General features: G+C 63.4%; 1 protein-coding gene and 1 pseudogene across 1 annotated transcript; one reads left to right on the forward strand and one right to left on the reverse strand.

Annotated features, from left to right (window-relative positions):
* Window positions 1-295: 295 nt before the first annotated feature.
* ACA1_264430 lies at window positions 296-21,411 on the reverse strand (annotated as a pseudogene).
* A 358-nt stretch (window positions 21,412-21,769) lies between these two features.
* Window positions 21,770-23,335, forward strand: ACA1_264440 (rhodanese family protein; the record flags this gene model as incomplete). The annotated part of the gene is made up of 9 exons (XM_004341307.1): window positions 21,770-21,875; window positions 21,940-22,050; window positions 22,127-22,172; window positions 22,239-22,295; window positions 22,364-22,448; window positions 22,530-22,613; window positions 22,671-22,781; window positions 22,862-23,011; window positions 23,087-23,335. 9 exons carry the CDS (start codon window positions 21,770-21,772, stop codon window positions 23,333-23,335), a joined length of 999 nt encoding a protein of 332 aa, XP_004341355.1.
* Window positions 23,336-23,446: the final 111 nt, after the last annotated feature.

Raw genomic sequence — 23,446 nt, forward strand, 5'->3', positions numbered from 1 at the left:
CACAATAAAATCGGTGACCAACACCAGCCAGCCGTCGCTCGAGAAACACCACCCGCTTGCAGGAAGCGTTATCTTCCAAAGGATTCGAGTGCAGGGAACAATTTTTCAACAATTTCTCGGAGAAACTCGCGCAGGAAGGCAAAGCAATATTATAATTGTGATTTTATTTTGGGCTTACTTTTTTAACTTTGGACAAGAGATGAGAGTGAATAAGACGCGAGAAGCGCGTCAAGGAGGAGATATATCAACATAAGTAATGGGGAGAATGGAGGAGGTCGCCGACTCGACGTGTGGCTTAGTTGAGCAGCACCCAGTCGATCGACTGAGTCTGGACCGTAGAGCCGGCCACACCGACGCGAGTGCGAGGCGAGTACATGTAGATGAAGACGTCATCCGAGTAGAGGTACTCGGTGTAGAAGTTGACCGAGGCCGTCGACATGTCCCTACCGTTGTACAGGTTGCCCACGAGGCCGGACGCGATGACGTTGACCATGTCCTCGAAGTCCCAGAAGGCGATGATCTTGTCCTCGCTGGAGCCCTTGAGCATGATGATGTCACCCACCTGGTAGTTGGTGGTGCTGATGCGGTGCACCATGGGGAGATCAAGATCGACCGGCTCGAGCTGGTAGAAGGCACCACCGGGCAGGGCGAGTTCGTAGTAGTCGCTGGTCGCTGAGAGATCCTGGCCGGCAATGGCGAACGCGTAGAGGTAGTAGGCCAGAGGAGAGGCCGAGTCGGCAGCGACCGCGTCGAGCAGGTTGACAGGGAGGCCTGCGTTGAGGCCGGGGTAGGGGAACGACAGAGGCTTCTTGGTCAGCTCGAGGCGGCCGTCGAGGACGAGCTCGCCCGTGACGCTGACGTCGGCGTTGACGGTGAGGTCCTGGGCCAACGAGAGTACGTCGAGGAGGATCATCTGGCCAGCCACGGTGAGCTCCTGGTCGATGTAAACCGTCGAGCCGAGGCTCACGTGGCCGCCCACGGTGAGCTCACCACCGATGCTAGCCACGCTGGTGACACTAAGAGTTCCGGTGACACCCAGGCCGGCGTTGAGTTGGGCAGGGCCATCAAGGTTGAGCGAGGTGTCGATCTGGAGGTCGCCGGTGTAGATCTTGGTCGCGACGGTCAGCTCGGCGGCGATGTTGACAATGCCGTACAAGTTGGACGCGCCGATGACGCCAATATCGCGGGTGACGAACAGATCGTTGTCGGCGATGATGTCAGCATCGACGCTGAGGTCGGACAAGATCTCGGTGTAGCCATTGATGCGGGTGGCAGCGAGGTAGGTGGTTCCAGAGACGGTCAGGTCAATGCCGACATTGGCGGTGCCCACGACGTTCAGGCTGTTTTCGACGGTAGCGGAACCGGACGTGCTGAGGTCAGCACCGATGATGACGTCGGACGAGACATAGAGATCGCTACCGAGGTTCGTGTTGCCGCTGACGGTGAGCGTTGTGCCGAGAGACGTGGCGGTTACGACGATCAGGTCGGAGCCGACAGTGAGGTCGCCGGTCGTGACGACGCTGCCCGTGTAGAGGACGGAGGTAATGGAGACCGAACCGCCAACCGTGGCGTCGCCGCTGATGAAGAGGTCATTGCTAATGGTGGGCTTAGTGGTGATGACGACTGGGCCGGTAAGGCTGGTGGTGCCCTGCACCAATACGTCCTGGAAGGTGGCAAGGCTGATGACCTCGAGCGTGCTGAGGCTGGTAGTGCCCGAGACGAGGAGGCCGGCGAGCGTGGAAGTGCCGGTCACGACAAGGCCGTTCTGCATCTCGACGACGCCGACCAGGGTGGTTTGGCCGTTGATGAAGGCATCGCCGGCCACGGTCATCTCGGCGCCGATGAAGGCGTCGTTGAGCACGATCAGGTTACCGCCGCCGGAACCGACAGCCCTCTTGAGGACGGTGAGGCCGACGGTGAGATCGGCGTTGACTTCGACGTCGCTGGAGAACTCGGACGTTCCAGACACACTGAGCGTGCTCTGGAGGATGACGTCGTCGCTGGCAGTCAAGCTGGTGACAGTGGTCACATCGAGAGTCGAGACCCCGTCAACGGTGAGGTCTGCGAAGAGACGGACATCGCCAGTGAAGCGGGACTCCTGGCCCACGTCGAGGTCTCCGAAGATCTCGGTGCTGGCGAGGAAGAAGGCGTTGTCGGTTACGGACAACTCGCCGAGGAGCCTGGTCAGGCCGTCGACAGTAAGTTTGCCGCCAACGGTGGTCTGGCCGTCGACCGACAGGTCAGTGATGACGTGAGCGCTGCCGGTCACCGCGAGGTCGGAGGCAAATCTGGCGTTGCCGGCGACGCTGAGGACGTTCTCGAGGTGGACGGTGTGGTGAACGGACAGGGTGTTGCCGATGCTGACGCCGGCGCTAACGGTCACAGTGTCGTCTACGGAGAAGGCTCCAGCGACGAAGACGGTACCACCGACGCTGAGCGTGTCGATCACGTGCATGCGCTCCGAGTAGGTGTCGGACTCGAGAGTAGCCGTTCCGGCGACCGAGAGAGCGTTGAGGAACCGCGAGAGGAGGGTTACTGACAAAGTCCCACCAACGCTGAGGTCCTGTGTGATGCCGACATCACCGCTGAGAGTGGCATCGCGGGCGACGGACAGGGTAGACGCAACGCTGAGCGGGCCAGTGAGGTCTGTGGCGCCAGCAACGGTGAGGTCGGCGTTAAGTTCAGTAGCGCCAACAACGGCGAGGCTGCCGAGGTTGGCCGTGTTCTCGACCACGAGGTCGCCGTTCGTCTCCAAGTTGCCGCCCACAGTCAGGAGGCCGCTAATCGACGCGTCGGCCACGACGACCAGAGCGTCATTAAGCGTGGTCTCGCCGAGCACGACCAACCTGTCGCGCAGCGATGTCATGCCGCTGACGTGGAGAGTGCCGTCGACCTGGACGTTGGCGCCGAAGGCGGCGTCGTCGGACACACTGAGGTAGCGCTGCACCGACAGATCGAAGTCGACGAACAGCGTGCCAGTCACCTGGGCGTCGTCGTCCACGTAGAGATATTGGTGCAGCGTGGTCTCGCCCTGCACGTCCAGGTGCGACCCGAGGCTCGTCTCGCCCACGACCGTGAGATTGTTGCCCAGGCTGGTGATCTTCTCCACGAGCAGCTCGCCGTCCGTGTGCACGAAGCCGCGCACCGAGAAGTCGCCCAGCACGGCAGCGTCCGTGTTGACCGTGAGGTCGGTGTTGATCTCAACGCTGCCCTGCACCAGGAGGTCGGCGCCCATGGTCGCGTCCGAAGCGAACGACGCCGCGCCGGCCACGTCGAGCGTGGAGAGCAGAGAAGTGGCCTGAGTCACGGTGAACTCGCCCGACACGAGAGCGTCGCCACCCACGGTGAGGTCGATATCCACCGACAGAGTGCCGGTGACGAGCGCACCGGCGTTGACGGTGAGAGCCGACTGGAGGGTCGTGGTGCCGGTCACCTCGAGCGAAGAGCCCAGAGTGGTGGCGCCCACGACGAGCAGCGTGTTGCCCAGGCTCGTGGCCTCTTCGACAAACAGCGCGCCGTCCGTGCTGAGGTCGCCAAGTACCGACGCGTCGCCTGCAACGGTGGCATCGGTGTTGACCGCGAGGCTGCCCTGTACCAGCAGGTCGACGCCCATGGTCGCGTCCGAAGCGAACGACGCCGCGCCGGCCACGTCGAGCGTGGACAGCAGAGAAGTGGCCTGAGTCACGGTGAACTCGCCCGACACGAGAGCGTCGCCACCCACGGTGAGGTCGATGTCCACCGACAGAGTGCCAGTGACGAGCGCATCGGCATTGACAGTGAGAGCCGACTGGAGGGTCGTGGTGCCGGTCACCTCGAGCGAAGAGCCCAGAGTGGTCTGGCCCACAACGATGAGGTCATCGCCGAGGCTGGTGGCCTGCTCGACGAACAGTGCGCCGTCGGTCTGCATGTTGCCGCTCACCGACATGACGCCGCTCACCGACGCGTCGGCCACGACGACCAGACTGTCCTCGAGCGTGGTCTCGCCCAGCACGACCAAGCCTGTCGCGCAGCGATGTCATGCCGCTGACGTGGAGAGTGCCGTCGACCTGGACGTTGGCGCCGAAGGCGGCGTCGTCGGACACACTGAGGTAGCGCTGCACCGACAGATCGAAGTCGACGAACAACGTGCCAGTCACCTGGGCGTCGTCGTCCACGTACAGATATTGGTGCAGCGTGGTCTCGCCCTGCACGTCCAGGTGCGACCCGAGGCTGGTCTCGCCCACGACCGTGAGATTGTTGCCCAGGCTGGTGATCTTCTCCACGAGCAGCTCGCCGTCCGTGTGCACGAAGCCGCGCACCGAGAAGTCGCCCAGCACGGCAGCGTCCGTGTTGACCGTGAGGTCGGTGTTGATCTCAACGCTGCCCTGCACCAGGAGGTCGGCGCCCATGGTCGCGTCCGAAGCGAACGACGCCGCGCCGGCCACGTCGAGCGTGGACAGCAGAGAAGTGGCCTGAGTCACAGTGAACTCGCCCGACACGAGAGCGTCGCCGGCCACGGTGAGGTCCGTGTCCACCGACAGAGTGCCGGTGACGAGCGCATCGGCATTGACGGTGAGAGCCGACTGGAGGGTCGTGGTGCCGGTCACCTCGAGCGAAGAGCCCAGAGTGGTGGCGCCCACGACGAGCAGCGTGTTGCCCAGACTCGTGGCCTCTTCGACAAACAGCGCGCCGTCCGTGCTGAGGTCGCCAAGTACCGACACGGCGCCAGCAACGGTGGCATCGGTGTTGACGGCGAGTCTGCCCTGTACCAGCAGGTCGACGCCCATGGTAACATCCGAGGCGAACGACGCCACACCGGCCACGTCGAGCGTGGAGAGCAGCGAAGTGGCCTGAGTCACGGTGAGCTCGCCCGACACGAGAGCGTCGCCGCCCACGGTGAGGTCCGTGTCCACCGACAGAGTGCCGGTGACGTGTGCATAGGCATTGACAGTGAGAGCCGACTGAAGGGTCGTGGTGCCGGTCACCTCGAGCGAAGAGCTCAGAGTGGTCTGGCCCACAACGACGAGGTCGTCGCCGAGGCTGGTGGCCTGCTCGACGAACAGCGCACCGTCGGTCTGCATGTTGCCGCTCACCGACATGATGCCGCTCACCGACGCGTCGGCCCTGATGAAGAGGTCGTCCTCGAGCGTGGTCTCGCCCAGCACGACCAACCTGGCGCGCAGCGACGTCGACCCAGTGACCACGGCGGAGCCATCGACCTGCAGGGCACCCTTGACCCAGGCCTCGTTCTCGATGACCACGTCACGGCCAACCGACAGGTCCAGGTCGGCCCACAGCGTGCCGGAGACGGCCGCCTCGTTGGTGACCGAGAGGTAGTTGTGGATGGTGGTCTCGCCCTGCACGTCGAGCCGGGCGCCGAGGGTGGTGGCGCCCACGACGAGCAGCGTATTGCCCAGGCTCGTGGCCTCCTCGACAAACAGCGCGCCGTCGGTGTTGACATCGCCGCGCACCGACGCGTCGCCTGCAACGGTGGCATCGGTGTTGACCGCGAGGCTGCCCTGCACAACGAGATCGACGCCCATGGTCGCGTCCGAAGCGAACGACGCCGCGCCGGCCACGTCGAGCGTGGAGAGCAGCGAAGTGGCCTGCGTCACGGTGAACTCGCCCGATACGAGAGCGTCGCCGCCCACGGTGAGGTCCGTGTCCACCGACAGAGTGCCGGTGATGTGTGCATCGGCGTTGACGGTGAGAGCCGACTGGAGGGTCGTGGTGCCGGTCACCTCGAGCGAAGAGCCCAGAGTGGTCTGGCCCACAACGACGAGGTCGTCGCCGAGGCTCGTGGCCTCCTCGACAAACAGCGCACCGTCCGTGCTGAGGTCGCCAAGTACCGACGCGTCGCCTGCAACGGTGGCATCGGTGTTGACCGCGAGGCTGCCCTGTACCAGCAGGTCGACGCCCACAGCGACATCCGTGGCGAACGACGCCGCGCCGGCCACGTCGAGCGAGGAGAGCAGAGAAGTGGCCTGAGTCACAGTGAACTCGCCCGACACGAGAGCGTCGCCACCCACGGTGAGGTCGATGTCCACCGACAGAGTGCCGGTGACGAGCGCATCGGCATTGACAGTGAGAGCTGACTGAAGGGTCGTGGTGCCGGTCACCGCGAGCGAAGAGCCCAGAGTGGTCTGGCCCACAACGATGAGGTCGTCGCCGAGGCTGGTGGCCTGCTCGACGAACAGCGCGCCGTCGGTCTGCATGTTGCCGCTCACCGACATGATGCCGCTCACAGACGCGTCGGCCACGACGACCAGACTGTCCTCGAGCGTGGTCTCGCCCAGCACGACAAGCCTGTCGCGCAGCGACGTCATGCCGCTGACGTGGAGAGTGCCGTCGACCTGGACGTTGGCGCCGAAGGCGGCGTCGTCGGACACACTGAGGTAGCGCTGCACCGACAGATCGAAGTCGACGAACAGCGTGCCAGTCACCTGGGCGTCGTCGTCCACGTAGAGATATTGGTGCAGCGTGGTCTCGCCCTGCACGTCCAGGTGCGACCCGAGGCTCGTCTCGCCCACGACCGTGAGGTTGCTGCCCAGGCTGGTGATCTTCTCCACGAGCAGCTCGCCATCCGTGTGCACGTCGCCGCGCACCGACACGAGGCCGGCCACGAGCACGTTGTCGTGGAAGGCCGCCTGGCTGTCGACTGCGAGCTCGCCCTTGACCGACGAGGCGCCGTCGACCTGCGACTTGCCGCTGACGCCAAGGTCGCCGGCGACGAAGGTGTTCCTGCCGACGAGCACGTCGCGCTCGACCGAAACGTCCCAGTTGGCGTAGAGGGTGCCCACAACCTCGGCGTCGTTGTTGACCAACACGTAGCCGTTGAACGCGCTGTCGCCAGTGACGGCGAGCTCGCCATTGAGGCTTGCATCGGATCTGACCACAAGAGTGCCGCCGAGGCTGGTGGCCTCCTCGACAAACAGGCGGCCGCTGGTGCTGAGGTCGCCATGCACGGAGGCATCGGCGAGGACGTCGACATTAGAGCTGACAACCAGGTTGCCCTCGACGAGCGCGTCGTTAGCCACGGTCAGGTCAGCAGCAAAGACGGCGTCGCCCGTGACGTCGAGCGTGGAGAGCAGAGAAGTGGCCTGAGTCACAGTGAACTCGCCCGACACGAGAGCGTCGCCGCCCACGGTGAGGTCCGTGTCCACCGACAGAGTGCCGGTGATGTGCGCATCGGCGTTGACGGCCAGAGCCGACTGGAGGGTCGTGGTGCCGGTCACCTCGAGCGAAGAGCCCAGAGTGGTCTGGCCCACAACGATGAGGTCGTCGCCGAGGCTGGTGGCCTGCTCGACGAACAGCGCGCCGTCGGTCTGCATGTTGCCGCTCACCGACATGATGCCGCTCACCGACGAGTCGCCCCTGACGAAGAGGTCGTCCTCGAGCGTGGTCTCGCCCAGCACGACCAGCCTGTCGCGCAGCGATGTCATGCCGCTGACGTGGAGAGTGCCGTCGACCTGGACGTTGGCGCCGAAGGCGGCGTCGTCGGACACACTGAGGTAGCGCTGCACCGACAGATCGAAGTCGACGAACAGCGTGCCAGTCACCTGGGCGTCGTCGTCCACGTAGAGATATTGGTGCAGCGTGGTCTCGCCCTGCACGTCCAAGTGAGACCCGAGGCTCGTCTCGCCCACGACCGTGAGATTGTTGCCCAGGCTGGTGATCTTCTCCACGAGCAGCTCGCCATCCGTGTGCACGAAGCCGCGCACCGAGAAGTCGCCCAGCACGGCAGCGTCCGTGTTGACCGTGAGGTCGGTGTTGATCTCAACGCTGCCCTGCACCAGGAGGTCGGCGCCCATGGTCGCGTCCGAAGCGAACGACGCCGCGCCGGCCACGTCGAGCGTGGAGAGCAGAGAAGTGGCCTGCGTCACGGTGAGCTCGCCCGACACGAGAGCGTCGCCGCCCACGGTGAGGTCCGTGTCCACCGACAGAGTGCCGGTGACGAGCGCATCGGCATTGACAGTGAGAGCCGACTGAAGGGTCGTGGTGCCGGTCACCTCGAGCGAAGAGCTCAGAGTGGTCTGGCCCACAACGACGAGGTCGTCGCCGAGGCTGGTGGCCTGCTCGACGAACAGCGCACCGTCGGTCTGCATGTTGCCGCTCACCGACATGATGCCGCTCACCGACGCGTCGGCCCTGACGAAGAGGTCGTCCTCGAGCGTGGTCTCGCCCAGCACGACCAACCTGGCGCGCAGCGACGTCGACCCAGTGACCACGGCGGAGCCATCGACCTGCAGGGCACCCTTGACCCAGGCCTCGTTCTCGATGACCACGTCACGGCCAACCGACAGGTCCAGGTCGGCCCACAGCGTGCCGGAGACGGCCGCCTCGTTGGTGACCGAGAGGTAGTTGTGGATGGTGGTCTCGCCCTGCACGTCGAGCCGGGCGCCGAGGGTGGTGGCGCCTATGACGAGCAGCGTGTTGCCCAGGCTCGTGGCCTCTCGACAAACAGCGCGCCGTCGGTGTTGACATCACCGCGCACCGACACGTCGCCAGCAACGGTGACATCGGTGTTGACGGCGAGGCTGCCCTGCACCAGGAGGTCGACGCCCACAGCGACATCCGAGGCGAACGATGCCAGGCCGGCCACGTCGAGCGTGGAGAGCAGCGAAGTGGCCTGAGTCACAGTGAACTCGCCCGACACGAGAGCGTCGCCGCCCACGGTGAGGTCCGTGTCCACCGACAGAGTGCCGGTGATGTGCGCATCGGCGTTGACAGAGAGCCGACTGGAGGGTCGTGGTGCCGGTCACCTCGAGCGAAGAGTCCAGAGTGGTCTGGCCCACGACGACGAGGTCGTCGCCGAGGCTGGTGGTCTTCTCGACGAACAGGTCGCCGTCCGTGTGCACGCTGCCGCGTACCGACAGCTCGCCAAGAACCACGGCGTCATCGTCCACGACAAGGTTGCCCTGCATAAAGGCGTTGTTGGCGACCGTGAGGTCGGCACCGAAGTACGCCTCGCCCGCAACGCTGAGGGTGGCCTGCAGCTCGGTGGTCTGCTTCACGACCAGGTCGCCGAGGACGCTGGTGTCGCGGCCGACGATGACGTCCCAATCCACCGACAGAGTGCCGGTGATAAACGCGTTGTGGTTGACGGTGAGAGCCGACTGGAGGGTCGTGGTGCCGGTCACCTCGAGCGAAGAGCTCAGGGTGGTCTGGCCCACAACGACGAGGTCGTCGCCGAGGCTGGTGGCCTTCTCGACGAACAGGTCGCCGTCCGTGTGCACGCTGCCGCGTACCGACAGCTCGCCAAGAACCACGGCGTCATCGTCCACGACAAGGTTGCCCTGCATAAAGGCGTTGTTGGCGACCGTGAGGTCGGCACCGAAGTACGCCTCGCCCGCAACGCTGAGGGTGGCCTGCAGCTCGGTGGTCTGCTTCACGACCAGGTCGCCGAGGACGCTGGTGTCGCGGCCGACGATGACGTCCCAATCCACCGACAGAGTGCCGGTGATAAACGTGTTGTGGTTGACGGTGAGAGCCGACTGGAGGGTCGTGGTGCCGGTCACCTCGAGCGAAGAGCTCAGAGTGGTGGCGCCCATGACGATAAGGTCGTCGCCGAGGCTGGTGGCCTGCTCGACGAACAGCGCACCGTCGGTCTGCATGTTGCCGCTCACCGACATGATGCCGCTCACCGACGCGTCGCCCCTGACGAAGAGGTCGTCCTCGAGCGTGGTGACGTCGATGACGAGAAGGGTGTAACCAAGAGATGTCGCGCCGTTGATGGCCGCGCCGCTTTCGCCCACAATATCGCCGCGAATGGTGGCGTCGCTGCCCACGACCAGGTGGCGCTCCACCGACAGATCAAAGTCGACGAACAACGTGCCACTCACCTGGGCGTCGTCGTCCACGTAGAGGTATTGGTGCAGCGTGGTCTCGCCCTGCACGTCCAGGTGCGACCCGAGGCTCGTCTCGCCCACGACCGTGAGGTTGCTGCCCAGGCTGGTGATCTTCTCCACGAGCAGCTCGCCATCCGTGTGCACGTCGCCGCGCACCGACACGAGGCCGGCCACGAGCACGTTGTCGTGGAAGGCCGCCTGGCTGTCGACTGCGAGCTCGCCCTTGACCGACGAGGCGCCGTCGACCTGCGACTTGCCGCTGACGCCAAGGTCGCCGGCGACGAAGGTGTTCCTGCCGACGAGCACGTCGCGCTCGACCGAAACGTCCCAGTTGGCGTAGAGGGTGCCCACAACCTCGGCGTCGTTGTTGACCAACACGTAGCCGTTGAACGCGCTGTCGCCAGTGACGGCGAGCTCGCCATTGAGGCTTGCATCGGATCTGACCACAAGAGTGCCGCCGAGGCTGGTGGCCTTCTCCACGAACAGGTCGCCGTCCATGTGCACGTCCCCGCGCACCGACAGCTCCGAATCGAGAAGCGCGTCTCCGCCGACGAAAAGCTCGTTGTTGAGCGAGGCAACGCCGTCCACGACGATGCGTGACCGCATCAGAGCATCGCCTTCGACTGAGAGCGTGGCGCCGACCCACACAGTGCTGTCGGCATAGACGGCGCCGACAAGCGACGCCTCTCCGTTGACGAAGAGGTTCACCTCCACCATGGCATCCTTGCCGACAACCAGGTGCTCGGTGACGGTGGCGGCAGCGTTGACGAGCAGGTCGCTCTGGAGCGTGGTCTCACCGACGACGAAGAGAGTCTCGCCGAGGCTGGTGGCCTTCTCCACGAACAGGTCGCCGTCCGTGCGCACGTCTCCTCGCACAGAGACCGAGCCACGCACTGACGCCTCTCCCGCGACCTCCAAGTGCTGGCCAACGGTAGCGCTTTCCGCAATGTCGACGTTGGCGCCCACCGTCATGTCCTCAGCGAACGAGGACAGACCGTCGACGTAAAGACCGTCGCGCAGCTCGGTGAACTTGTCCACCTGGAGCTCGCCGCCGACGAGCACGTCCGCCAGCGCGCGCACGATGCCCTCGACGGTGGCCGTTCTGGTCACGGTGAGCGACTGCGAGATTTCGACGTTGGCATCCACGAACACGTCGTCCAGGAGCGTGGTCTCGCCCACGACGAGAAGAGTCTCGCCGAGGCTGGTGGCCTTCTCCACGAACAGGTCGCCGTCCGTGTGCACGTCCCCGCGCACCGACAGCTCGCCCTCGACCAGCACGTCGGCGCGGGCCGTGACCTGCTGCGTCAAGGTCGAGGCTCCGTCCACCACGAGGCCGCCCTGAAGCGACGTGTGACCGCCGACCAAGGCATCCGTGTCGACGCGCACGTCGCCCTTGATCCATGCGTCCTCTCCACCACGGCATTGCGCTCGACGGAGAGATCGTAATCGACCCACAGAGTGCCTGTGACTTCGGCGTCGTCGGTAACGCGGAGATATTGGTGCAGCGTGGTCTCGCCCTGCACGTCCAGGTGCGATCCGAGGCTCGTCTCGCCGCCGACGAAGAGGGTCTCGCCGAGGCTGGTGGCCTTCTCCACGAACAGGTCGAGGTTGATGCGCACATCGCCCTCCACCGACACGAGCCCGCCGAAGTCAGCATCGCCGTCCACATCGAGCTCGCCGTCCACATCGAGGTCGCCGCTCACGTCTACGTTGGCGCCCACCGTCATGTCCTCGGCGAACGAGGACAGACCGTCGACGTAAAGACCGTCGCGCAGCTCGGTGAACTTGTCCACCTTGAGCTCGCCGCCGACGAGCACGTCCGACAGCGCGCGCACGATGCCCTCGACGGTGGCCGTTCTGGTCACGGTGAGCGATTGCGAGATCTCGACGTTGGCATCCACGAACACGTCGTCCAGGAGCGTGGTCTCGCCCACGACGAAGAGGGTCTCGCCGAGGCTGGTGGCCTTCTCCACGAACAGGTCGCCGTCCGTGTGCACGTCCCCGCGCACCGACAGCTCCGAATCGAGAAGCGCGTCTCCGCCGACGAAAAGCTCGCTGTTGAGCGAGGAAACGCCGTCCACGACGATGCGTGACCGCAGCAGGGCATCGCCTTCGACTGAGAGCGTGGCGCCGACCCACACGGTGCTGTCGGCATAGACGGCGCCGACAAGCGACGACTCCCCGTTGACGAAGAGGTTCGCCTCCACCACGGCATCCTTGCCAACCGTTAGATTGTCATGGACGGTGGCATCGGCGTTAACAAGCAGGTCGTCTTCGAGCGTGGTCTCACCGACGACGAAGAGAGTCTCGCCGAGGCTGGTGGCCTTCTCCACGAACAGGTCGCCGTCCGTGTGCACGTCCCCGCGCACCGACAGCTCGCCGTAAACGTGCGCGTCAGCGAGCGCGTGCAAGTCTGACTGGAGCGAGGTCTCGCCGGCGACGTTGAGGGTCTCGCCGACAAGAGCGTTGCGATTGACTTCGAGATCGCCCTTGACGGAGACATCGCGGCCAATGACGGTGTCGCGAGCCACCGAGAGGTCGTTACCCGCGAACACATCGCCCAAGAGGGTCGACTCACCCGTCACCTCGACGCTGGCCGCAGCGAAGAGAGTCTCCATGAGCGTGGTCTCGCCGCCGACGAAGAGGGTCTCGCCGAGGCTGGTGGCCTTCTCCACGAACAGGTCGAGGTTGATGCGCACATCGCCCTCCACCGACACGAGCCCGCCGAAGTCAGCATCGCCGTCCACATCGAGCTCGCCGTCCACATCGAGGTCGCCGCTCACGTCCACGTTGGCGCCCACCGTCATGTCCTCGGCGAACGAGGACAGACCACCGACGTAAAGACCGTCGCGCAGCTCGGTGAACTTGTCCACCTGGAGCTCGCCGCCGACGAGCACGTCCGACAGCGCGCGCACGATGCCCTCGACGGTGGCCGTCTTGGTCACGGTGAGCGACTGCGAGATCTCGACGTTGGCATCCACGAACACGTCGTCCAGGAGCGTGGTCTCGCCCACGACGAAGAGAGTCTCGCCGAGGCTGGTGGCCTTCTCCACGAACAGGTCGCCGTCGGTGCGCACGTCCCCGCGCACCGACAGCTCGCCCTCGACCAACACGTCGGCGCGGGCCGTGACCTGCTGCGTCAAGGTCGAGGCTCCGTCCACCACGAGGCCGCCCTGAAGCGACGTGTGACCGCCGACCAAGGCATCCGTGTCGACGCGCACGTCGCCCTTGATCCATGCGTCCTGCTCCACCACGGCATTGCGCTCGACGGAGAGATCGTAATCGACCCACAGAGTGCCTGTGACTTCGGCGTCGTCGGTAACGCGGAGATATTGGTGCAGCGTGGTCTCGCCCTGCACGTCCAGGTGCGATCCGAGGCTCGTCTCGCCGCCGACGAAGAGGGTCTCGCCGAGGCTGGTGGCCTTCTCCACGAACAGGTCGCCGTCCGTGCGCACGTCCCCGCGCACCGACAGCTCGCCGTAAACGTGCGCGTCAGCGAGCGCGTGCAAGTCTGACTGGAGCGAGGTCTCGCCGGCGACGTTGAGGGTCTCGCCGACAAGAGCGTTGCGATTGACTTCGAGATCGCCCTTGACGGAGACATCGCGGCCAATGACGGTGTCGCGAGCCACCGAGAGGTCGTTACCTGCGAACACATCGCCCAAGAGGGTCGACTCACCCGTCACCTCGACGCTGGCATCGACAAAAGTGTCGTCCAGGAGCGTGGTCTCGCCCACAACGAGAAGAGTCTCGCCGAGGCTGGTGGCCTTCTCCACGAACAGGTCGCCGTCCGTGTGCACGTCCCCGCGCACCGACAGCTCCGAATCGAGAAGCGCGTCTCCATTGACGAAAAGCTCGCTGTTGAGCGAGGCAACGCCGTCCACGACGATGCGTGACCGCAGCAGGGCATCGCCTTCGACTGAGAGCGTGGCGCCGACCCACACAGTGCTGTCGGCATAGACGGCGCCGACAAGCGACGACTCCCCGTTGACGAAGAGGTTCGCCTCCACCACGGCATCCTTGCCAACCGTTAGATTGTCATGGACGGTGGCATCGGCGTTAACAAGCAGGTCGTCTTCGAGCGTGGTCTCACCGACGACGAAGAGAGTCTCGCCGAGGCTGGTGGCCTTCTCCACGAACAGGTCGCCGTCCGTGTGCACGTCCCCGCGCACCGACAGCTCGCCGTATACATCAGCGTCAAAATCCACAAGCAGCGAGCCGTCGATTTGAGCGTTGCCACCGATGAACACGTCCGACTGAAGCGATGTCACACCAGTTACAGCGAGGCTAGACTGCACTTGGGCGTCGCCGGAAACATCGAGATCCTGGCCGATGCTCACGTAACCGGTAACGAAGGCATCGTGACTAGCGAAGACCGAGCCGACCAGCGACGAAATGCCGCCCACGGTAAGGGCCTGGCCAATCTCGGTGTCCTCGTCGACAGTGAGCGAGGCGTGAAGCTTGACTTCTCCAGTGACGTCGAGCGAGGCTTCGAGCGAGGCCGATCCGACGACGACGAGGGTGGCGCCGAGGCTGGTGGCCTTCTCCACGAACAGATCACCGTCCGTACGGATGTTGACGCGCACAGACAGCTCGCCTCCGACGTTGGTGTTCTGGGCAACGTGAAGCGACTTGTCGAGGTAGGTATTGCCGTAGACGAACACGTCATCGTTGAGGGAGGAAATTCCCGTGACGGCAAGGTTAGCCTGGACGAAGGCGTCACCACCCACCTCAAGGTCCTCACGGACGACTGCGCTGGCACCGACGTAGACATTGCCATCGAGTGACGAGTCTCCACCGACGCGGAAGTCGGCCGAAACGACGGCGTTGTGACCTACGGAGAGCGAGTCGGAAACGTCGGCCGTGCCTGTGACCACGAGCGCATCGTCGATGGTGGTCGCACCGACGACGAAGAGGGTCTGACCGAGGCTGGTGGCCTTCTCCACGAACAGGTTGCCGTCCGTGTGCACGTCCCCGCGCACCGACAGGTCAGCGCCAACCGAGGCGGACTGAACAACCTCGAGCTGCTGGTCGACATGCGCGGTGCCGTAGATCCACACGTTGTCACCAAGGGTAGACTTCCCGGAGACAGCGAGGTTGCTCGCCAGGAGAGTGTTGCCGGTGACTTTGAGATCGCCTTGCACAGACGCGTCGCGACCGACGACGGCATCGCGAGCAACGGAAAGATCGGTGCCGGCGAACACATCGCCGTCGAGCGAGGACTTGCCGCTGACGTGCGCATCCGCGTCGACGAGAAGGTTGCTAGCAAGAGTAGTCTCGCCGACGACGAAGAGAGTCTCGCCGAGGCTGGTGGCCTTCTCCACGAACAGGTCGCCGTCCGTGTGCACGTCCCCGCGCACGGACAAATCGCCACCGACGAGAGTATTGTCCTCGACGCGAAGGTCCTTGTCGATGTGCGTGTTTCCGTAGATCCATACATTGTCGCTCAGCGACGCCGTGCCGGTTACGGCAAGGTGGCCATCAACGAAAGCGTTACCGGTCACTTCGAGATCGCCTTGCACAGCAGCGTTGCGTCCGATGTAGGCGTCTCGGGCAACAGACAGATCGTTACCGGCGGACACATCGCCAAGAAGTGCGGACTCGGCGGCTACCGAAAGGACACCAGCGACGTGAGCGTTGGAGGCCGCGACAAAGTCGCCAGATACAGTGGCCGCGCCACCGACGAAGAGAGTCTCGCCGAGGCTGGTGGCCTTCTCCACGAACAGGTCGCCGTCCGTGTGCACGTCCCCGCGCACCGACAGCTCGCCCTCGACCAACACGTCGGCGCGGGCCGTGACCTGCTGCGTCAAGGTCGAGGCTCCGTCCACCACGAGGCCGCCCTGAAGCGACGTGTGACCGCCGACCAAGGCATCCGTGTCGACGCGCACGTCGCCCTTGATCCATGCGTCCTGCTCCACCACGGCATTGCGCTCGACGGAGAGATCGTAATCGACCCACAGAGTGCCTGTGACTGCAGCGTCGTCGGTAACGTAGAGATATTGGTGCAGCGTGGTCTCGCCCTGCACGTCCAGGTGCGATCCGAGGCTCGTCTCGCCGCCGACGAAGAGGGTCTCGCCGAGGCTGGTGGCCTTCTCCACGAACAGGTCGCCGTCCGTGTGCACGTCCCCGCGCACCGACAGCTCCGAATCGAGAAGCGCGTCTCCGCCGACGAAAAGCTCGCTGTTGAGCGAGGCAACGCCGTCCACGACGATGCGTGACCGCATCAGAGCATCGCCTTCGACTGAGAGCGTGGCGCCGACCCACACAGTGCTGTCGGCATAGACGGCGCCGACAAGCGACGACTCCCCGTTGACGAAGAGGTTCACCTCCACCACGGCATCCTTGCCGACAACCAGGTGCTCGGTGACGGTGGCGGCAGCGTTGACGAGCAGGTCGCTCTGGAGCGTGGTCTCACCGACGACGAAGAGAGTCTCGCCGAGGCTGGTGGCCTTCTCCACGAACAGGTCGCCGTCCGTGCGCACGTCCCCGCGCACCGACGCAAGACCCGACACGGCGAGGTTCTCGCCCACGGCAACGCTGCCGCTCACGTCCACGTTGGCGCCCACCGTCACGTCCTCGGCGAACGAGGACAGACCGTCGACGTAAAGACCGTCGCGCAGCTCGGTGAACTTGTCCACCTTGAGCTCGCCGCCGACGAGCACGTCCGACAGCGCGCGCACGATGCCCTCGACGGTGGCCGTCTTGGTCACGGTGAGCGACTGCGAGATCTCGACGTTGGCATCCACGAACACGTCGTCCAGGAGCGTGGTCTCGCCCACGACGAGAAGAGTCTCGCCGAGGCTGGTGGCCTTCTCCACGAACAGATCGCCGTCGGTGGCAACATTGCCTCGCACGGAGGCGGCGCCGAGAACGGATAGGTCCGATTTGACGTTGGCGTTCCCACGCATGTATACGTTGTCGTTGAGCGAGGTAACGCCATCAACATGCGTGTTGCCGACCACTGATAGACCAGAACCGACCCACACGTTGCTGTCGGCGTACACGGCGCCAACCAGAGAGGTCTCGCCAGCGACGGCCAAGTTGTGCTCCACCTGCGCGCTGTGCGCAACGTTGAGGTCATCGGTAATGGAGACCGAGGCCTCCACGCGCAGGTTGCTCTGGAGGGTGGTCTCGCCTACGACGAGAAGTGCAGCGCCGAGGCTGGTGGCCTTCTCCACGAACAGGTCGAGGTTGATGCGCACATCGCCCTCCACCGACACGAGCCCGCCGAAGTCAGCATCGCCGTCCACATCGAGCTCGCCGTCCACATCGAGGTCGCCGCTCACGTCCACGTTGGCGCCCACCGTCATGTCCTCGGCGAACGAGGACAGACCACCGACGTAAAGACCGTCGCGCAGCTCGGTGAACTTGTCCACCTTGAGCTCGCCGCCGACGAGCACGTCCGACAGCGCGCGCACGATGCCCTCGACGGTGGCCGTCTTGGTCACGGTGAGCGACTGCGAGATCTCGACGTTGGCATCCACGAACACGTCGTCCAGGAGCGTGGTCTCGCCCACAACGAGAAGAGTCTCGCCGAGGCTGGTGGCCTTCTCCACGAACAGGTCGCCGTCCGTGCGCACGTCACCACGAACCGAGGCCGAACCAGAAACGTGCAGTTCCTGCGTGACGTGTGCGAAGCTCAACGAAGCCGTGCCGGAGACGGCGAGGTCGCCTTCGACGAGAGCATCGCCGCGGACGCCAAGAGTGCCCACGACTTCGGCGTCGCGGCCGATGTACACATCACGGACGACAGAAAGATCATTCTGAGCCACAAGGTCGCTGGAGAAAGTAGCCTGGCCGACGACATCCAGGGTGCCCTGGACGGCGGCGTTGGAGCCTGCAAGGAGGTCGCCGCCAACGGTGGTCTCGCCGACGACGAAGAGGTCCTGACCGAGACTGGTGGCCTTCTCCACGAACAGGTCGCCATCCGTCTGCACGTCCCCGCGCACCGACAGCTCCCCGGTAACCGCTAGCTGCTCGCGCACGTCGAGGCTGCCATCGACCGCGGCGTTGGCAGTTACGATGACGTGGTCGCTGAAGGTGGAAACACCAGCGACGCGAAGATTGCCGGCGATCTGAGCTGAACCATCGACGCTGAGTTGGCCGCCCACAAGGACGTCGCTAACGCCGTGCAAGACTCCTTGAACCGTAGCGGCCTTGGTGACGGTAAGCGTCTGGGTGACTTCAACTGAAGCCGAGACAAGCAGAGTGTCCTCAAGAGTGGTACGGCCGCCGACGATGAGGCTCTGGCCGACGCTGGTGGCAAGCTCCACGAAGAGCGCTCCGTTGGTGCGCACGTCACCCTCAACCGAGAGGAGACCGCCGAATTCGGCAGCGCCGTCAACGTCGAGGTCGCCGTCCACTTCCACGTTGGCACCCACGGTGACGTCCTCGGCGAACGAGGACAGACCGTCGACGTGGAGGCCACCACGCAGCTCAGCGAACTTGTCCACCTGGAGCTCGCCGCCGACGAGCACGTCCGACAGCGCGCGCACAGCGGCTTCGAAGGTGGAGGTCTTGGCGATGGTAAGGGTCTGCGAGACCACGACGTTGGCATCCACAAACAGGTCGCCCTGGAGAGTGGTCTCGCCCACGACGACGAGGTCGACGCCGAGGCTGGTGGACTTCTCCACGAACAGGTCGCCATCCGTATGCACGTTGCCGCGCACCGACAGCTCGCCGCCCACAACGGCAGACTCGACAACGTGGAGATCATTGCTGACGCGAGCCGATCCATAAACGAAGACGTCGTCGCTAAGCGAGGATACACCGGTCACCGCAAGGTTACCCTCGACGAGCTGGTTTCCGCTGACTTCGAGATCACCACCGACGTGAGCATCCTTGGTGTGAAGCACGCCATTGACGGAGGCCTCGCCAAGAAGGTAGGTGGTTCCGACGACTTCGAGTGAGTCAGCAAGAGTGGTCTCGCCGACGACGAGAAGGGCGGCGCCGAGGCTGGTGGCCTTCTCCACGAGGAGCTCGTCGCCGAAGCGGGCCTGCGATCTAACGGTCAGCTCGCCGGTCACGTCGGCATCCTCACGGACATAGAGGCTCTCGCCAACGCGGACGTCGTTCGCGAGCGTGGCGACTCTGTCCACGGAGAGTTTGCCTCGGATCTCGACGCTTTCACCGACATGGACGTCCTCGGCAATCCAGGCACTGCGGCCGGCGTAGACGAAGCCATTGAGCGAGGAGTCGCCACCGACGGACAAGTCCGAAGCCACGTGAGCGCTGTTTGCGTATGCGTCGGAGCCGACGCTGAGCTCGCCAATCACGTGAGCGGAGCCGCCAACAAGGATTTCTCCTCTTACCTCGGCGTCCTCGTCCACAGTAAGATATCTTCCGACGAAGGCGTCGAGGCTGATGTCGACGCCCTTCAAAAATTGGGCCTGCTGGTGCACGTCGAGCTCGCCGCCGACGTTGAGGTTGAGGTCCACGTCGACGTTGTTGCCGAACGACGCAGCCGACTGGACGCCGAGAGTTCCGGTGACCTCGGTGTCGCCGTTGATAAGCACGATGCCGCTGACTTGGACGTTGCCATCGAGAGTCGAAAGGCCGGTGACCGCAAGACCGCTTCCGCCGACGTTGAGACCGCTGGAGTCGATTTCGCCCTCGACAACGAGGGGTGCGCTAATCCGGACCTGCTCTTCGAAGTGAGCCCCCTGCTTGACGTGGAGGGAACCCTCGACCTCGGTGGTGGCGTCAGTGCGGCCAAGGTGGGCGGCACCGTGCTGGCTCGCGATGCGGACGACGCCGGCGGCACCGCCATCACCACCATCGATGAGGACGTCGCCACCCTGGGCGCCAGCACCGCCGTAACCGGCGGCGAAGATGAGGTCTCCACCGCCGTTGACTCCGCTCTGACCGAGGATCGCCGTGTTGTGCGCCGACGTGGAGGTAGCGTCCGGGCGCGACATGGTGAACGCATGGTCGCCCGACCCGACAATGATCTCAGAGCCGGCGACGACCAAGTTCTCCTCAACGACAGCGCTGGTGACGGTGACAGAGCCGCCCTCGACGTAAAGCTGACCGCGAATGACCACGTCAGCGTCGGCTTGACCGATTTCGACGCCGCCATTTCTGGTGGCGATCTTCACTATACCGTTCTCGCCGTTGTCGCTGGAACCGGCGTCGAGGTAGAGATCTCCGCCCCTGTTACCGGGCTGAGCGTCCTGAGCGCTGAAGTAAGTCGAGTAGGCGGGACCCTCGTCCAACCGAATAGGCCTGGTGGCGTGGAAGGGTGAGGTGGGCGATCCCAGCTCGAGATCTCCGGTGAGCGCAACGTCGGCCAAGTTGGTGCTGCCGGTCACGGTGACATCTCCGTTGAGAGTCGTAGATCCGCCTTCGTGGCTGACCTCGACAGAGCTGCTCGAGGTACCGATGTAGACGGCTCCGTTGCTCTCGCTGCCGTGACCACCATCGATCGAGATGGAGCCGCCCAGGGTTGAGCGACGACCGGTGATCTCGGACACGACGATGGATTCGGCGTTGAGATTGTTCACGTTGACCTCGCTAGCGGGAATGTCAATGGTCGAGTCCTCTCCTCCGAGATGAAGCACGGATGCGGTCTGACCGACGAAGACCTCGCCCTTGACGGCTCCCTCACCTGCGTTCAGGTACAGGTTACCGCCGGCAGTGAGACCGCTTCCCGCCGCAATGTGAACGTCTCCACCGGCGCCGCCAGAGTTGGACTGACCCTCGAGCGAAGTCGCGAGTCCGCTACCATCCGGCCGAGAGAAGGTGAACGCCCCCGAGGCGGTACCAAAGGCGACCTCCGACGTCGCAAAGCTGGCGCCTCCGGACACGGTGAGGGTCTCGAGCGCGGCCTCGCCCTCAACAGTGAGCCCACTGAGGAGGGCATCTCCGCTGACCTCGAGCTCGTCGGCGTGGACGAAACCCGCGGTGAGGTTGGCCAGCGAGGCCTCTGAGGCCGAGAGAGTTCCAATTTCGGCGTCCTCCGCGCTTACGCTGGTGACCTCGGCGTTCCCGACCGTGGCTCTCTCGGCGTAAAGATCGACGATCGACACCGATCCTTCGACGGTGACGACAGCCGCGTTGTCGCCCAGGCGAATCTCGCGAGCATCAACGACGACCGTCTCGCCGGAGATGACGAAACTGTCTTCGGCTGCTGAGAGCGAGCCCTTGTCGCCCACTACGAGCTCGGAAACCGCGGCTGACTGCGCAGCCAGGTTGGTGGCCGAGACCAGCTCCGCAGTCACGCTGGCTACGTTGGTCTCGCCGTTTACTGTGATGTCACCCTCGAAAACTGTATCGTTTCCCTTCACATAGAGTTGGCCATCGACTGTGAAGTCGCCGTGCAGTTCTCCTGATCCATCTGCCTCAAACACTACTTCCGCTCTGTAAGGGGGAATAGATTGACATTGCGTTAGAAATTAAAACCATGATCATTGTGGGATCTAGAGAATTCGAGGATCAAGATCAACTGATGTAGACGGAAGTAGGAGTAGCACGGAGGGGGAGAGAGAGAGAAAGAGAAAGGGAGTAGCGGAGGAGGATCGAACCCTTGGCCTTTGCTGACACTTACGGAGAGGAGGGCTAGGAAGAGCAGTAAGTAAGCCCGATTCATGACTGCTCTTCTTTGTCCACCTTCGTTCGCCAAGTGTAGTTGCTAGCTAGAGGTGCTGCGGCCGTGTGTGAGTAAAACAAGAAGACTACTCGAGCCGACCGCCCGCGACTTTACGTGTTCCCCTGCCCGCTACGCACCCGAAACGTTTGGGCGGCCAATACCAAAAAATGCTGTTTTTGTTTGTACTTTTATACCAACCGAGGACTCCTATTTGGCCTCAGTCTCTCATTTCTCGCATTCCAGGTGGAATTTCGCAATCCAGCAATAACTTCGGAATTCACACTCTTTTTTATCTGGGATTGAATATTCATAATAATCAACATCGACCCAACACGAAAAAGAAGGTCATTGCGAGACAATGATGAGGCGTGGAATCTACTGCGCGGCGTGGGCGCAGCATCAGGCCCGTCGGTGTCCTTTTGGAAGGGCAGTGCGGACGTTCGCTTCCGAAGCAAACAACTCTCGTGCGTGAGTAATCGCACGCAAATGGCCACCACCTAATCGCCTAATCAATCATCACTAGCACAGATGGAGCAGTCGTCTCTACCGAGTGGGTGAGAGCGAATGTGGACAGGATAAAGGTCATCGATGCGTCCTGGTCCTTGGGCAAGAGAAGCCAACACACTGTTAAACTGCCAGGTACCGCCATTTCTGGTTTCTGTCAGTAATTACTCGGCGATCACGGATCGAATTCCTAATCAATCCAGACGCCTAGGCGCAATTTACTTTGACATCGACGAGATCGCCGACAAGAGGACATGGTACGTCCTTGAACATTAGCGCCACGCCGGTAGTCAGTGCCCTGATACACATGTGGGGGGCGGTAGGCTGCCTCACATGTTGCCCACCACAAGCATGTTTGCAGCAAAAATGGAGGAACTCGGGTAACCCTCACATCTGGCCTTGTTGTTATACTCGCCCTCGCTCACTGCACATTTTCCCGTTGTTGCAGCATCACCAACGAGGATCAGCTCCTGGTGTACGATGAAAGTGATGGCCAGTTCGTTGCCAGCGCGCGCGTGTGGTGGACCTTCAGGGTTAAGTATTGCTGCCAGTTGGCACACACAGCTCGCCATCAACGTTGTGTGGTCTCTCATTCTCCGTCGCTCGACATACAGGTATTCGGGCATAACGACGTTAAGGTCCTGGCCGGCGGATTGAAGAACTGGCCAAAGGGCTTGCAGATCCAGAAGACGGCTGCGGTACATCTTCCCTCCACAACGTGCACAGAACGTCTGCTCAGCCACCGTCGGCGCTAGGACCCCAAAGAACACGGATTGAAGTTCGCCGTGCGTAAGGAACCTGCGCTGGTTTGGAGCAAATATGACATGCTCGACAACTTGTCTCCAACGAACAGCGACCAGTCACAGGTAAGGTCCACCTTCACGCCTTCCTGCTGCGGTCTTGTGTTTAACTCGTGGAAAAATAATTGACGTGCGTGGGGGAGAAGATCGTGGATGCCCGCTCAAGGGAGCGGTTCTACGCTCAGGTGGATGAACCGCGCGCAGACATCCCTCGCGGCTCCATTCCAGATAGCATGAACGTCCCCTTCGGTAGCCTGTTTCAGACCACTCACAGCGAGCAGGGCGAGCCTATGCACGTACGTGGCCACAGGCGCTTATTTCCTTCGGCTCTTCGTCCGCCAGCTCACTCAGGCTGCCTACTCAAACACTAGGTTCTCAAGAGCCCGTCCGAGTTACAACGTATCTTTGAGCAGGCGGGAGTGGATGTCACCAAGAAGGTGGTTGCCTCGTGCGGCAGTGGAGTCACCGCGAGCGTGGTGGCACTTGCCCTAAACGAGCTCGGACACTCGCGTGCTGCCGTGTACGACGGCTCGTGGACCGAGTGGGCCATCGCCGCCGACACGCCCAAGGTGGTCAAGCGCATCAGCGCAGCGCAAGCCGCCGCCGCCTTCGCCACGTGAGCCGTTTCTGTTGCGTGCTGAGGTAAGCAAGGAATTCAAACAAGAACCACGTGCCTTTTTTTTTGGAGGAGCCCCAAAAAGGGTGTGTCTCTTCTCGCCACAACAAGACTG

Source organism: Acanthamoeba castellanii (assembly GCF_000313135.1).
Source record: "Acanthamoeba castellanii str. Neff unplaced genomic scaffold scf7180000084770, whole genome shotgun sequence".
NCBI classification, from domain to species: Eukaryota; Discosea; order Longamoebia; family Acanthamoebidae; genus Acanthamoeba; species Acanthamoeba castellanii.